Source organism: Halichoerus grypus, chromosome 2 (assembly GCF_964656455.1).
Source record: "Halichoerus grypus chromosome 2, mHalGry1.hap1.1, whole genome shotgun sequence".
Classification (NCBI taxonomy): Eukaryota; Metazoa; Chordata; class Mammalia; order Carnivora; family Phocidae; genus Halichoerus; species Halichoerus grypus.
Window position 1 is genome coordinate 129,762,524 of NC_135713.1, and position 17,082 is coordinate 129,779,605.

The window sequence follows — 17,082 nt, forward strand, 5'->3', positions numbered from 1 at the left end:
TGGACTTCCGGGCGCAAAGTTTTCTCAAAAGAGCAGACAACCTGTGAGACCGCAATGGGACTGTGCAATCATCCTCAAATAACAAAAACCACCGAGGAGGAGCGTTTAAAGGGCATTTACGGTAACAGCCGGGCCCGGACTTGGCCGAGCAGGTGACTAATCCCTTAAGCAAACACCTAGACACTTAGCTAAACGCGGGCTCGCTCTCCTCCCGGACTTGGCCGCCGCACACCAGCGCCCCCCCTTCTTCTTCGCGCCGGCTTCCTGGCTCACGTGGGAAGGGCCTTTGAAAGATGACGTCAGGGAGGGCGCCCCCTGCCCAGCTCCCGAGCCCCAGCTCCCCTCCCCAGTTCTCCCCCAGGGATTCTTCCTCTGCCCACCAGCCGCCCCCCCCCCCCCCCGCTGATCCCTCCCCCAGTTCTTCTCCCCAGTGCTCCGGTTGATCCCGCCCCCTCCTCCTCCCCATCCCTTACCCCCCAACCCCACTGCTCTCTCCTCAGATCCTCTTCTCCACCCCACTCCTCCTCCGGGTCCCCTCCCCCACTTTCCACCTCCTTGCTGCCTTCCCCTCAGCACCCTTGCCGGTTCTCCTTCTCTTTCCCCCTACTGCCTCCTTCACCTGCTCTAGACCAACTCTCCCCCAAGGCTGCTCAGCAAGGGTCTCAAGGTTATGCTCCCCTCCCCGAGGCTCAGCCTCTCGGAACTACTTGACCTGGCCCATTTGGGCTTCAGTGTTGTGAACGTGAAGGCCCCTCTTGAAGGCTGGGTTCTTGGGCTTGGGCGTGTGCCTTCTTCAGGTGATGTCTTCCGGCTTCCTCGTCTTATGTCACCTGCAGCACACCGCACCTGATTTTTCTCTAAGGTCGAAATAAGGGTCCTTAGCAAGGACATGGCCTAAGTTCTGGAAGCCTGTTTGTCTTATGTCAAACGGGGATAATAATAGAAACTAGCTTATTGGAGATTTAGGGATTAAGTGAGATGACACATGGAAAAGCTGTTACTGTGAAGTCCTTCATGAGAGGGATCCATACCCCTGTGTTTCTTTGCAGTCAGCTAGATGGAAAAGGTATCGATGTGTAACTTTTAAGTCCCATAATAGCCAATAGTTGTGGCCTTTTTCTCCAGCAAGTGTCTTTCTAGAGCATTTTTAGAAAAATGTGCTTCGCTCTTCTTGGATTTTGGCATTTTTTGCAATGACTTATTTACAACAGGCATCTGAATTCCTCTAAGACAGGGACAGGGTCCTATTCCCTTTTATGTCCCTGGAACGTTACTTGGGATGGAGTAATTCAATAAATATTTGTATAATTAATTATTTGTCTTTAGAGGTCACTTATAATTGGAAATGACCCAATAGTTTAGGAGCAGAATGGGGAGATGCAAAGGGAGTAGGAGAGGACCCCATTATACCGCCGTGACCAGGCATTGCTCCAACAGTCTGTGTGCATCTTACCCCGTCCAGTGAGGGGGCTGATCCATTATTACATTTTATACAAGTGATTGGCATAGCTGGTGAAAATCAGGCCCTATTTTTAAACAAGTTGATTCCATTCGTTTGCTCCATAAATATTTACTGACAACCTACTACGTGCCAGGCACTTGCTAAGTATTAGGGAGAAAACCACCAATAAGTATTCACTGAGTCAATAACCACTTATTAAATGATGCTTTCTTCAAATAATGATATCCTAATGATTAGCATGAAGGAAACTAAATTAACAAACGGAAATAGTTATTTTAAGTTGGGCCTCAAGAATTCAAGCACACATGGAACATTTTCCAGCAGGCAAATCATATTAGTGTGTGGTTGTTAGGACTGCAGAGCCCTGATCCAAGTCACCAATTCAGAAAGCTCCATTCCTAATAAGGCTCCATGCCTTAATTCCATATACCCACTTCCCTGTCATCATCAGCCTTCTCCTTCAAATAATTGATTTTTTCATTTCTTCATTCATTTAAAAATCCTGTATTGAAACCTACTGCCCCCAACTAAGATAAGCCACTGGAGATGCCAAAGTATTAAGGAAGTTACTCAATCTAATTGGGAAATCAAATAACAATGGGATAGCCTCAGAGAACAAGTAGGAGGGCTGCAGAAGGAATTTGGCAATGAATAAAGCAGGAAGCCAAGCAGGTTTGAGAAAAGGTGTGCATGTAGGATGAGGTGTTTAAATATGAATTAAACGTAAGATACTGGGGTCTGGAAGTTGTGACAATTAGCTGTTGAACCAATAAAATAATTTACCAGTAAAATCATTGGGACCAGAACCTTCTGTGGAGACAGTACTTAAATTATGTTCAGTTCATTCCATGGTTACTGTTTACTTAAGTTTTCTACTTCTTGCTGTGTCGATTTTAATAATCCTTCATTAAATGTCAATCCCTATGCATTGAAATTTTTTTTAGCAAATAAGTAGAGCATGCTTGTATAATTTCAAAATTTATATACTTCATATATTTTCCTTTTTACATGTTTTCTCATTTCTTGATGGATTTGTTTCTGTTTCCTAGAAGAGACACATTTTTTGAATGTATTTATCACTTCCATTAACTTCCTCAGGTGTCATGGCTGAAGAAACAAATCCAGAGAAGCAATGCTCTTTGTTTTAATTCTCCCCCTCATTAGAAATGACCTAAATCACATGGAATTTTTTTCTCATAATCCTATAACAGTACACTATAAGGTATCGACCTCTAGAGATATTCATTAATATCTGAAAGATACCACTATCTTGCAAATAGCAGTCTATAAAGGGAAAGTCATGTTCATACCTCTAACAGACTTAAGTAATTCAAAATGTCAAAGTAACTCTTCTATTTGTAAAACCATGGCACAAAATTAGCTTCTTGGCAGAAATGCACATCGAGCTCAGGTTGCACAGAGAGCTGACATGTTCTGTTGGATGAACTTGTACTAGAATAACTGATAAACAAGAGCAATCTCTTGAACTTTGAGGCTCAAACTCAATGACCCCAAGATCAAGAGTTGCATGCTCTACCAACTGAGCCAGCCAGGTGCCCCAATCTCTTAAACTTTTAAAAAAGTGACCTGGAAGAAAGTCATCAGTATAGTTCAGTGAAAGGAATATGATTTTCTGTTTACTACAGGAGACCATGTTTTTTCAGAGAAGTTAAGGATGATAAAAGTACTGGAAGGCCCCTCTGTGAGAGGAAATGGAAGGGTGGAGGAGACTTTCTAGAAGCTGACCCAGGTTCCTGCCCTGATGCAGCTGCTGACTGTGATCACAGTTCCTCTAAGCCTTGCTCCTCAACTCTACCATGAGAAGAATACTCCCCACTCCAGAGGGGTCTGGTGAGAGTTAAATAAGTTAAAATAAGTAAACAGGTAGCATATGGGGAGTGTTCAGATGATGGGAATCCTCTTTTCTCTCCCATCTTTCCTGAATTAGAAGGAAGAAGACAATACTCAACCCATCAAGGCACTGTGACTCCATCTTCGTGCTCAACACAGGACAACCCATCACTCAATCCTATTGATTCTTTTCTCCGAAGCATCTCAGATTTCTGCCTCTCTCCCACCTCGGTCTGGGGACTAATGAGTATCTTCTCACAAAGAAGTTAATCCTGCACCATGCTTCTTAGATTTGTTGGACTCGGTATTCAAGGGTAATAAGGTGAGCTGTTGAGATTTAATGCAACATAATAGAGAAAATTAACCAGATTGTTCTCAGTTGTTTTAGAAAAAGTATGCTCTGTTTTAGTGAGGGAAGACTCTGCTATTACATTTCTGAATGGTGACTGCATTTCTAGATGCTGTGGGAAAAGCAAACATTTCTGTGATCGAGAGCCTACTAGCTGAGCTTTTCTGCATTTTCCTGTCCATGAAGACTCATCAAGGAAGAGCTGGTTCTTATTCTAGGGCTGGGGAGATCCTGCCCCGTGGTGTGGCTGGGAGTTCCACAGAGATACCACCCTAAGGAGAAAAGACGAAACAGGTGCCACAGATGGAGTTGCCACGGATGAGGGGGCCAGGAATGCTCTGCCGAGTGCCCTCTGAGCGCACACTTTGAGCTGGGCACGGCTGTGCGGCTGCTGGCCTGGGCTGGAGAGTGGGGAAGGAACAGATATTAAGTGTTGAGCTGCAGAGCTTTGGGAACCTAGTAAAGGTGGTGGCAGCCTAGGTTTGGCCTGTAGAGCTGTCCCCCTCGGAATCAACTGCTGGAGCCTGGGCAGCCAAGGCCCTGGAGCATCAGCCAGCGGGGCAGAGCGAACGTCCGAGGCCCTTCCCTCAGGTCCCGGGCCACGTAAACCCCAGGCTCTAAGGGCAAACCCAAGGCAGAGGGGATGGCCCCTGACGTACACGGGCTTACTCCTGCTGCCAACATACCATCTTTCACTACAGTTGCGGCCGAACTACTTGAGTGGTTCACCACTGAGCACTCTCCGTGGTGGCAGTCCACCTGAAGAGTCAAGTCAAGCCTAGAGGGGCAAACCGCAGAGAAGGAAAGGTTGAGGGACGGAGCCCTGAGGACGCTGCCCTGAGTCTCTGCTTTCAGAGTCCCTGCCCTCAGCTGTCTCCCTGGCCTTCCATTTTCTGTTGGCCGGCTCTGGGTTCTGTTCCTGCCACTGACAACCATCTGATTAATGTACAAGGAAAAGCATGAGGAATTTGGAGGGGAGCTCATTATTTGAGCTCACAGCCGGCCTGAGGGGAGATGGGTTTACGTGTGGCTGTGGAAGAAAGGCGGTGGGGCGTGCGCGAAGGATCCAGGCAGCCGTAGAGAAGGGAGGGTTATCCTGAGAAGCAGCGGATGTGAAGGGGACGAATTTCACTCAGAACAGAGATTCGGCAGGAGGACGGTAGGGTTTAACAAGCTCTCCAGGCGATTCTGAAGCACACCACTGTTCTAGTTAGTGTTTCAGTTCATAATACACCCGTGCTTCGTTACTATCAACTTTCTGAAAAAAGCCTGTGTGTGAAATTTATGTCAATAACACTGAACTCACAGGTGCACAGGCAGTAAACAAAGGATTATCTTTACTGATGGGAAAGTCACAAAAGTCTGCCTCAAGAATGTAGGGTATACCTTTGAGATTGGTACCATGTAGCTCATAGATGCGGATTATGATCAAAGGATTTTAAAATTTGGAGAAAAAAATTAATTCCATTCTTCACCATCCACTGGTTCCCAGAAGGAAGTATGAGTGCAAGACTTTTAGCCATGAAGAGGCCAATCTTTCACAATCCTTGAGTCTTTCTTGGAGCCTAACTTTCCACCCATCCCCCCCCTTTCCCAATTATCCCTGTCATCTTTTAAATTTAGTGAAGTTTCGGGGCACCTGGGTGGCTCAGTTAGTTAAGTGACTGCCTTCGGCTCAGGTCATGATCCTGGAGTCCCGGGATCGAGTCCCGCATCGGGCTCCCTGCTCAGCGGGGAGTCTGCTTCTCCCTCTGACCCTCCTCCCTCTCATGCTCTCTGTCTCTCATTCTCTCTCAAATAAATAAATAAAATCTTAAAAAAAAAAAAAAAATTTAGTGAAGTTTCTTAGGAACCCGAAGGAGAGCTGTCTAGACTTAAGCAAAAATGCTGAGGGCTTAAAATAAAAATAACCTGTGGCTTATTGGTCATTCAGATAAACTCCTATAGCTTCTTTTTCAAACTCGGACTACCTCCTTCAAAAATGGCTTAATTGGGGGCTAAATGTATGTATAAAAGAGCAAGTAAAATCGTCTTTCACGGAAGTAGTTAATATGCCTTGATGTGTAACTGTACGTAAATCAAAAACACTGTCGGCTTAATTTTAAAACTTTTCTGGTTTATCTGTTATTAGAGATATAAGACATAAAATGGGGCAGTGGTGCTGGGAGCCCCGCGGGCGCGGCGCCCTTACTCGCGGGCACGCGGGGGCAGAGGAGGCGCCCCGCCCGCACAGCCCCCGCACTGGTGCAGCCGCCCTCGCTCCCTCTGCTCCTCTTCCCTTCGCTCGCACCAGGGCTGATCAGCTGACCAAAGAACAGATTGCAGAGTTCAAGGAGGCTTACTCCCCATTTGACAAAGATGGCGATGGCACCATCACAACAAAGGAACTTGGAACAGTCATGAGGTCACTGAGTCAGAACCCAACAGAACCTGAATGGCAGGATCTGATCGAGGTGGATGCCCACGGTAATGGCACCATTGACTTCCCAGAATTTTTGACTATGATGGCTAGAAAAATGAAAGACAGAGACAGTGAAGAAGAAATTCGCAAGGCATTCCAAGTCTTCGACAAGGATGGCAATGGTCACATCAGCGCGGCGGAGCTACGTCGTGTCATGACCAACTCAGGAGAAAAACTAACAGATGAAGAAGTAGATGAAATGATCAGAGAAGCAGATATTGATGGAGATGGGCAAGTCAACTATGAAGAATTTGTACAGATGATGACTGCCAAATGAAGGCCTACTTTCAACTCCTTTCCCCCCTCCTAGAAGAATCAGATTGAATCTTTTACTTAGCCTCTTGCAAAAAAAAAAAAAAACGTTCATTTACTCATTCTGTTTCTATATAGCAAAACTGAATGTCAAAAGTACCTTCTGTCCACACAAAATCTGCATGTATTGGTTGGTGGTGCTGTCCCCTAAAGATCAAGCCACACATCAGTTCTACGATATAAATACTTGTACTACCTTAATGATAAGGAAGAACCTAGTGGACTCCTTGCAGTTCCATTTGCTCATGATTAATACACTGTTTGGGCTGGCCAGTTTTTCATGCAAGCAGCTTGATAATCGAGCACAGTCAGACATTTGTATTAAAAGCGAAAAATGTAAAAAACAAATTTAAAACTTCTTCAAATGTGTTCTAATTCAACTTGTTAGTATGAATTGTCATAGCTGGTTTACTGAAAACAAAACATTTAAAATTGGCTTACCTCAGGATGCTGTGCAGAAAAATGGGTGAAGGATAAACTGTCTAGACGTAGTCCCACTTAGCAGGACGGCCCTCTCGTATTTCCGGGCGCCCCCACCCATGGTGACCATGACACTCATCCCGGTGGCATGCCGTGTGTGTTGGTTTAGCGTTGTCCACGTTGTCCTAGAGCGAAATGGGTGTCAGGCTGTCACCATTCACACAATTTTTTTTTTTTTTTTAAGATTTTATTTATTTATTTGAGAGAGAGAATGAGAGAGAGAGAGAGAGCACATGAGAGGGGGGAGGGTCAGAGGGAGAAGCAGACTCCCTGCTGAGCAGGGAGCCCGATGTGGGACTCGATCCCGGGACTCCAGGATCATGACCTGAGCTGAAGGCAGTCGCTCAACCAACTGAGCCACCCAGGCGCCCTTTTTTTTTTTTTTAAAAGAAACCTTTACCAAGGGAGCATCTTGGGACTCTCGTTTTTAAAACCTCCTGAACCATGACTTGGAGCCAGCAGAGTAGGCTGTGGATGTGGACTTCAGCACACCCATCAACACTGCTGATCAAGAAATTACAATTTACGTCCATTCCAAGTTGTAAATGCTAGTCTTTTTTTTTATTCCAATAAAAAAAGACCATTAACTTAAAAAAAAAAAAAAAGACATAAAATGGCCCTGTAAACTGCTTCCCATCAGATTGGCTAAGCGAACGCTTCCAGGACAGAATCTCCATGTTTCTCCCCCCAGCCCCAAAGCTTCAGCAGTCATCTAGTGAGATTCTGACCAGTACTGAGTCACGGGCCTCTATGTTTGCGTTCAGTGTCCACGGATCACTGATCCTATGCTGTGGATAAAAAAAGTACAGTTTATTTTCCTTTGTAGCTATGGTCGGAACATCTTGGTAATTTGCATTCGTATCTGAGAAGAGTGGAACAAAGGATATGTGTGGACACGACGCTAGTTTTGGGGGATGAGTTCCTGATCTAGGCTTAGAGCCTGCCTGAGTAAGGCTGCACAGCAGGGCGGGACCGATTCAGAGGCCTTCACATTTTCCCTAAAACAGTACTTGCTCACTCTTGTCTAACACAAAATTCAAGGCTAGAGTCAAGAGGAGAAAATGGGCTTAAATTCTTAATGCTCCCATTCAATAGCCTACCTGAAATGCCTATCACGTGTGAAAGAGGTCTCTGAGCACTGCCTCCAGATTCCATAAAGAGCAACAGGACTTAGATCTTTAGGTGTTTTAGTCGTCTACAAAAACAAGTATGTCAAGTTGGTTAACACTGGATAACAGCTGGATAACATTCTGTGTATCTACTACCTAAATTAGCTAAACTAAACAGTACTTTCTGATGAGTGTTTCCCAGGATTTGTGCCATCTTTACTCAAACAGTCAAGCATTAAATTACCACCTATTTGCTCTGAACCTACAAACATCCTGTTGATACGTAAAGACAGAATTGTATCAGAGGCATTTATCTGTTCTTCCTGGTGAAGGAACCAAAAATACCTGCTGGCTGGAAGGTGAACTCCATCCCTGTTTTGAAAACCACTGGATGCTCTGATATTAGGAAATGCCACATTCATAGCTGCCTTTGAATTCTCTTTTAACTCCCCAAAGAAGTCACTAGCCTGAAGAGTAGGATTATTGGAAAAGAAGCAAGAAGCAAAAAGCATGCAATGGACACTTACATTTCGTTTCAGATCTATTAAGCCAGCCTGTAGCCAATCTATTTCTAATTGGAATTCGCATTACCTGAGCACACACTCACTAGCAATACTGGATGACTAGTTTGGAAATGGCCAGTCTATCCCAGCCCTCTCAGTTATGGATCAGGCAGCAGTGAGTGCGTAATAGAGATATCCCTGGAGATGAAAGATCTGGGCTCTGGGCCAACATTCTTCACTGATTTACCACATGACCTCAGAAAATTCCCTACATTGCTCCAAGTTGCTTTCCCAAGAGTAAGAGAGAGAAAAGTAACTGTCCTGGATATATAACTGTCCTCACTTACTATAATGTTCAAATGAGAAAGTGAAAATGTTTTATAAAACTGTAAATCAGCTTAGCCAAAAATCTTCTGAAGAAAAGACAGGGACTATGGATCCATTTTAGTCTAGTATCCTCATTCCTAAATGCATGATTTGGCCCAAAAATAATTTAAAAAGAATTAGAAAAGTAAAATCACTTTAAAAAAAAAAAAAATCAAACGAGCTGCATCTTCTATGGTTCAATCCACTGTCAAATATCAATAGTGACTATTTCAAAGGTTTAGGGATAGTGCACAATTTCAAACAACTTTCTAAGGTAGGAATATTAGAGGTAAAAGCCACTAAAAAACTCCCGACATCGTGAAATAACAGTTATATAACCGAGGGTACATCACAGAGTTGCCACAGATTTATAAAACAGATAAAATAGTAGACATTAAATAGTTTTAATGAATCCACTTCCTTTATTGCAGTAACCTCTGTACAAAGCAGCAACTGCAATACTCAACGTTAAAACATTAGAAAAGCATTTGTGTGACAGTTACAGTACAGTATTATCAAAATATTACATTTTCAAACTTAGTAGATAAACATCCACCAGAGCTCAAATCTTTAAATTATTTCCATAGTCTTTAAAAATATGTAATGTCAGAAAGCATATAAAAAGAATGTAAAAGGAAACCTAAAATACAAACGAAATAATGTAACAAATAAATATCTGATTTAATTAACCAATAATCATCAGCTTAACACCACCATTCTCTCTAAACCCAATGAGTATTTACCTATAGGAATAATGAACTGTCAAATGCCATTACATATTATCACCAATGATTAGAACTCAAAAAAAAAAAAAAAATTTGGCATTAAAATAATCAAATTCAGCATAAACAAAATAAACTAGAATAGCTTCAACACTAGCTAGCATCTCTAAGAATTGTTGAAATTTATTAGAGTACTACAACAACCTTGAAAATTTTGACCGTGTCTAGTGTTAAGTGAAAGTAATGCATTTTTTTTAAGTGAAAAGCTTCTTACATTATTTCACAGACAATATTACCCTCCCCCCATTATGCATATTTAGATATATTTTATGTACTTTATACACATATGTATGATGCATGACATTTGGTTCCTGCAGTACAGATCACAATGATGGTTTCCTGAATGGGAAAAATTAAAAAAAATAATAATAAGTGTACCTGTGCACATTTCAAGATAGCAGCACTCAGTTCATGCCCTATTATCCATTTAAAAAGTTCAAACACGGTATTGTTTACTGAATAATATGACATTTCTACTGTCTTTCCCCCAAAACACTACAAAACCTGCAATAAATGGAACAATGCTGTGAGTTACACTGTAGGAAAAAAAAAAAAAACCTGGAAAAACAATTACTTCATTTTAACGTTCTGAATTCAAAATTATCATCAGATCTCCACTTTTCTATTCATTTTGTTTATGCTCACGCAGCAAAAATACTGCACTATTGGCAACAGTAGTGATGTTAATGATATCTATCAAGATTCATGAAATCTGCATATATTCTTCACCACCAAAATGTATACCAATGAACTCACTGAACAGTACTGTAGAGGATGCGTTCTCCATTTCTCAGAACAGTAACTGTGTGAAGTTACATGCCCTTCAAATGATCACCTTTGTTCTCCGTGAAACCTGTATCTCTCAATCTAATTTTGAACTTAGGTTTACTGAAATCAAAAAATGTTAATCGAATGAATCTTGATCACTTTAAAATGCAAAAAACCAGCAACATAAATGTCATTATATATACACATATGCATCTGTGTATGCATACACACATACATACACACATACAGATATGTAGACATATATCCCTTGAAATGTTTTTAGGAAATCCTTCCTTGAATAAAAAATGAAAAACTTCACATTAATAATTGTATATAAAGCTTTTAGTAACAGTACGTACGCACTGTCAAAATTTTACTAGTAGACTATGATGTCAAAACAGACATTCCAAAAGCACAAACTGGCAGTTTTTCTTAACACAAAAGTTTTAGAGTATTAAGAATGGATTAAATTTAAATGTTCAGAATAATCTGTTCAAACCTGAGTATATTAATTAAGACTAAGTGTACTTGACAATTGAATGAATTAAGCCTAAAAACATTTCACTAAGAAACCAGTGGTCCATTTAACCATTTGATGAAACGCTAAATATTTTAATGATTTATAAAGGACGTGTACAGTGGAATTCCACATATTGTTTATTGAAATATTCCACTTAATGACATTGCTTTGTCTAATTTTCCTTGAGAAAAATCTTTTAGCATTTCTTAAAAGTCCCTCAAGATTTGAGGAAAACTATAAATTAGGACAGATCGCTCTTCTAATAGATACAAATGATTTTGAGGACTTAGGTCTAAAGAATGACAACAGGGGATTTTTCAGCCTGGTATACAGAAGTACTGAATAAATCTTCAACCTTCCCTAAGATTTCAAATAAAAGTACGAATAACAGCCAATTAGAGATTTTAAAAAAAGAAAGGTTTATTGGGTCTTTTGTCCCTACATCTACATTTTATATGTATCCATACAAACCTAACCTTGGGGTCACTTTTTGGCTACCATTTTTTGTTTGTTTGTTTTGTTGGCTTTTTTTTTTTTTTTTTTTTTGCATTTTTCATTAACTTGCCCTAATTCTCACCTTTAGTATCTAACAGATACCTTTATAAAAGTAATAGAAAACATACAGTACTCAACACTAACTGGTCAATGGAAGAAGAAAAGCAGTGTCCATTTCATTTTAAGGTGGGAGAGACCAGAAACGAAAATGACAGCTGAAGGCAAAATTTGACATTCTATAAATTTATAAAAGAGGATATATGGATGAAATTTGGTTAATTTCAGAAGGCACCTCAAGGCTAAAGGCTTTTTGTACTCCTTTCATCAATCACAAAATAACACACTTTTATTGCTATTCAAGTAGCAAAGGAAAACTTTACTCTCGTGAGCTTCAGTCCAACAACAAGGAATCATCATCATTCATTAAGATTGAAATACAGAACTGACTAAAACTGAAGTCTCCATACACATATCAGTGGAGCAACTTCCCTGTGTGCTTTCAAATTAATGAAAAGGTGAAAGAAAAGTCACAGTTCGCCATTGTGATGTTAATGTGTCTTTGAAGATTTCAGTGACTTCACTAGGCACTCAAGTACCACCTGGAGGGCTGTCCACTGTACTGAGGCATTTAGGAATAGAAGGTAAGGACACTCTGATGATTTCCACGGACTAGGAGAATTGGTGGTAGGTCCTTCGAGAGAGCTTCTAACCAGGCCATATAGAGAGCACTAGACACAGCACCTTTCCGGGCAACTGGAAGGCTCCTGGTATCAAAAAGAGAAAGGAAATTAGGCAATGCATTTAGGTTGAGAAAAATAAAACACAATAAAAATTATATATTGAGTCACTAATAATAGTAACTAAAAAGTACCGTGGTTATACATTATTTTGGAGTGCAGGCAAACTGGGAACATGGTGTAGCAATGACTATACTCATATCACTATTCCCCCTTTTCCATGTTTGAACAAAAGATTTTTAAAAGTTCATCTAATAAGAACAGAAATGAATATTTCTATTATCTGCAACACATTTGGTCTCTAACATTAAACCTCCCATCCCCCCTTCTTCAATAAGGACAGACTTCTTCTAGGAGAAAGGGATGTTTCTACCTAAATTAAGAAAGCAGAAGCCACACATGGATAAATGAGATTCAAACATAATTAATTCTATGTATTAATTTTAAACTTCCATCTCCTATCTTCTCCTTTCATTTTTATCTGTACGTAGTGGTAGTATAACCAGCTGCTCTACAGAGTGTTTCTCTCTAGATTTCTATGTTTTAACGTCTTCCATTACAGATATCTGACCATCAGCAGCAAAACTTGAAATTTCCTGCTGTATTGTTTTTTGTTAATCAAAATAACAATCCTTTGGTATTGCTTTATTTCATCATTTTTCATATTTTTGGAGGCCTGAGCTTTTTTTTTTTTTTTTTTTTAACCTATTTAAGGACTGCGGCTCCATGACGGAGAAAATTTGGGTTCAAGTAATATGTAGCTAATCTGACTTCAGTGAAAGAAAAGCCAGATAGCGTCTATATCCAGTGGAGGACAGAATGTCTGTCTGTCAAGTTTGTGTGCGGAAACACGGGGGTGCAGATTCTGACGGGAACCTTTTTTTAAATTTAATCCCCAAGATAACTTGATGGTATTATTTCTATGAGGATGTTGCCCAGGGTCCAAATTTTCTTTTTTTAAGGTTTTATTTTTTATTATTTGAAGTACAATCTACCCCCCAATGTGGAGTTCGAACTCATGACCCCAACATCAAGAGTCAAACGCTTTGACTGACTGAGCCAGCCAGGTGTCCCACACCTCACACCCCAGAGTCCAAATTTTAACTTGAGGCCCTCATACCCCACATAGGCTTAAGAGCTATGCTGTAGTGTCCTTTAAGCCAAGGAATTTTTTAAAAGGTGGGAAAAAAGATAAAGGAAAAATTCCAAAATAAACTATTATGATAAAGAATTACTTAGATTCATATAAGCTTAAGATTTTTGTTTTTCTCTCCTCCTACCTTAAATGATTTCTCCACATGCTTAAAGCAAAGTGTATTAGCAGAAGTTTGTTTTTTCTTCCTTATAACTAACTGTTAAGTCATTACTGGGGTTTATATAGGTTTGTACTTGATATAGAAATCGATCCTAATTGCATCATCATAAAATGAATGCTCAAGAAAATCTTAGTATAGACAGTACTTACATGACAATGATATTAGCTGTACTTGAATGTTCCTTTAATAATTCATTTAACCTGATCTGCCGGTAAGTCTGAAATAAAACAGGACAAAGTCATTCCTGGACCATTTGAAAAGCAGAATTTAGTGTAGTTCATAGAACTATAAGTAAACAAGAAGAAACCAGAAGAATTTTGCTGTAATAAAAATATCTGTCCCTTAATTTAGAAAAGAATTAATGATTTATACACACTGTTCACATACAGACCCAACTTAGAGGAGACTGAATTTACACAACTGGTTCCTCCCGTAACAAATGACAGTTCTTGATACTTATGTCTTCCTTATTTTTTTAAAAAAATCAATGGAATATTAAGGAAAAGCAGAAGAGACAGAATACCTTGGTCTTATAGAGTTCAAGCTCATTGTCTGTTATTCGCCATGGTTCGTCTTCTTTCATTTTATCTGCAATATCTTGCTCTTTGTCATCTTCATGAAGTCTGTATGGCTCAATCATTTCATCAAAAGCTACAATACTTTAAAAAAACAAAAACAAAAACCCAGAAAGAATACTGACAGTTAACCTCAATTTCAATTCCTTAACATTAAGATCTCAAATGCTAAATTAGAACTTGAGAAGTTAGTGTTTTCCATCTATTATGCTCATCTCCATACCCTAATTTATAACCATCACTTCGGCAACTTATCCAGAAAACAGCAATCGCTAGTTTCTCAAACTGATAAGAAATTTAGAACTGTATTCACAATAATAAAATTGCAATTTCAAGTGCTCACACTCACCTCTCTGCATTTACCCCCTGCTCCTATGCCCACCCCCCTCAACCTACATAAATTTTCATCACAGTAGCTAACATGATCCTTCTGAGCAATATGTCAAATTGTATTGCTCCTTTACTCAAAATACTCAAGAGTGTTCCTAGTTCAAGTACCCATGAAGAAAAAGAGGAGTAGTAGTAGAAAAGGTACTAGAATATTCTGAAGAGAGGAGTGGGCAGATATTGAACATTTAAGAAGATGCAGAATTAATCTCTAGATCCAAAGATACTTAATAAGATATAAGACAGTAAAAGAACATCAAAAACATTCTAATCCTCTATGAACGTGAAAAACATTTTTCAGTATCAAGTCTCATACAAAGTTCCTGGTATATATTATTTTATAAAAGGAAACAAATCCTTCCCTGGCCATAACCTTACAAAGCATACATTATTATTTTCTATTTAAATCCTTATACCAGCTTCATTATTTATTCACCATTTATTTGAGAATAATTAAAATTATGCCTGGTAGTATAAATATGCACATAATTATAATATCCTCTATATACCATTTTCAGGGGGACTATTCCATGAGTATACTTTTCTTTGACTCTTGAGAATTCTGAATGCAACTATTATAGGCAAATTCTTAGATTCTCCTATTTTAGTAATAAAGCAAAATAGTAAGAAGTAATACATAACATGGGGTAGGGATTGAGTAGTGGTAATGAAGACAGGCATGAAAAATCGAAATTTAAAGAACCATGTGGAATTTCTGTGTCATTAGGATTTTCAGAAATTACTTATACAACAGTAGTTGAATTCTCTGAAAACTTGAAAGCCCTTTAGACTTACTTTGGTATCTGCTATAAGCATGCCAACCGTCAGTGCCAGATTAAAAAGAGTTGACTTCACATACAACTAATAGCAGGCAAAACCCCAGGTAATTAGTTTAGAATGATCTGTTACTAGAATATCTGAGTAGGTCACCCATAAAAAGATCAGAAAACTGTGAAGAGTAATTTATCCAACAACTTACTTTTCTTTCTTTGGTTTAGTATTAATATCTCCTAAGACCATGATATCGGAGAAGTCTATCCGGAACTTGCTAAGCAAAGTAGCCATCCTAAAACAAAAGGAATAGCACTGAGATACATGAAAGCTGTATGTAAGTATTTTTATTCTGTTTCGGGCTGAATCAGTATATCTGAAAAAGCATGATTTATAGGAAAACTGTCTCAGGTGCTAAACGAAGTCCATCTGAATTAATTCACATTGTATGTTCAACTAAGTAGACATCTAAATTCCCTGAGTAGAGACTACTGTTACATTCTTTTACTTTCTCTGAATCTCATCTTAGTATCCAATAATGAACGGGTAGAGCAAGACATTAATAATGAAATCTGAATGGCAACTAGTTTTTAAATTTAATTTTTGTCACGGGGAGTGAGAGAAACAGACCTCCAGTTCCAGAACGAACAAGCCGCGAGGCTGGAAGGTACAGCACGGGGCAGAGAGTCAATGGTATTTACTCGTGCTGCATGGTGACAGATGGCAGCTCCATGTGCAGCGAGCAGCATGACACACGGAGATACCGAATCTCCATGCTGTACGTCCGCAACTAACAGAACTGTGTGTCAGCTCTACTTCAGTAAAGACTATTTTAGACAAATTATATTGGTAAGTATATGGATTTCAGCAAAAACTAGTAAACACTTGGAAGTTTAATTATTTTTGGATTATTCTTCCACCCATGAAGAATGCGTATCTCAAGGTCTAAATAGGACTTTTTGGGGCCAAACTAAAGCTATAACTGATGGCAAATGAAGTTCACAGAATTTTTGAGGTTGGGGGGGCTGAGCTCCAGTAAGCCTCTGAGTTTTCAGGAAAGAAACACCTTTTTGGAGGCAGAGCTGGCTGTGAAGCCTTGGTGGCAACAACAGAAAAGTGGAAACATACATACAGGAAAAGCAGCAAAATAGGATTCTATCTTTAATAAAAAGAGTTTTCTAAATTAAGAAATTAGAAAACACACCGGCTACGGGTTTAACTTTTAAATTATTTCTAGTATTTCTTGCATACTTCTTGTTTGAGATGAATGGACACTCCGCTGAATTCCACTATAGATCTACTACGTGTCTGTGTGTCAGGGCCCACAAAACTCAAATCTAAGAGATGAAAATAAATATAAAATGAGCTCCAGGATGCAATGAGTGGACCAAGTACCCTGTTATTCAGGAAGGACGGATAACAACTATGGGGAGACAAGGGTAAAAAAAAAAAAATGAGGGCGCCTGGGTGGCTCAGTTGGTTAAGCGACTGCCTTCGGCTCAGGTCATGATCCTGGAGTCCCAGGATCGAGTCCCACATCAGGCTCCCTGCTCAGCGAGGAGTCTGCTTCTCCCTCTGACTCTCCTCCCTCTCATGCTGTCTCTCATTCTCTCTCTCTCAAATAAATAAATAAAATCTTTAAAAAAAATAAAAAAAAATAAAAAAAAATGAGGGAAGGTGTTATGAAGAAAGTGATAGCAATGCTGGATGTGAAAGGATGCGGTATTGCCACAGAGAAGGGAGGCAAGTGAAGAGCTATTTCTAGTAGAGAAATGTATCAAATATACACTGTACTATACTGTAAGTAGGAAGGAGTATGAGTCTGAAATCACATGCTT

General features: G+C 39.8%; 1 protein-coding gene and 1 pseudogene across 2 annotated transcripts in view; one reads left to right on the forward strand and one right to left on the reverse strand.

Annotated features, from left to right (window-relative positions):
- The first annotated feature begins 6,061 nt into the window (after positions 1–6,061).
- Positions 6,062–7,094, forward strand: LOC118522947 (calmodulin pseudogene; annotated as a pseudogene).
- A 2,198-nt stretch (positions 7,095–9,292) lies between these two features.
- The window catches only part of SLC12A2 (solute carrier family 12 member 2), a 104,627-nt gene continuing 96,837 nt past the window's right edge, over positions 9,293–17,082 (reverse strand). For both annotated transcript variants that reach the window (XM_036072325.2, XM_036072324.2), the window contains 4 exons: positions 15,453–15,539; positions 14,035–14,170; positions 13,661–13,728; positions 9,293–12,222 (listed from right to left, as the gene is read on the reverse strand). In XM_036072325.2, coding sequence (XP_035928218.1) covers positions 12,087–12,222; positions 13,661–13,728; positions 14,035–14,170; positions 15,453–15,539 — 427 coding nt within the window. In that variant the 3' untranslated portion in view covers positions 9,293–12,086. The remainder of the gene's footprint in view (positions 12,223–13,660; positions 13,729–14,034; positions 14,171–15,452; positions 15,540–17,082) is intronic.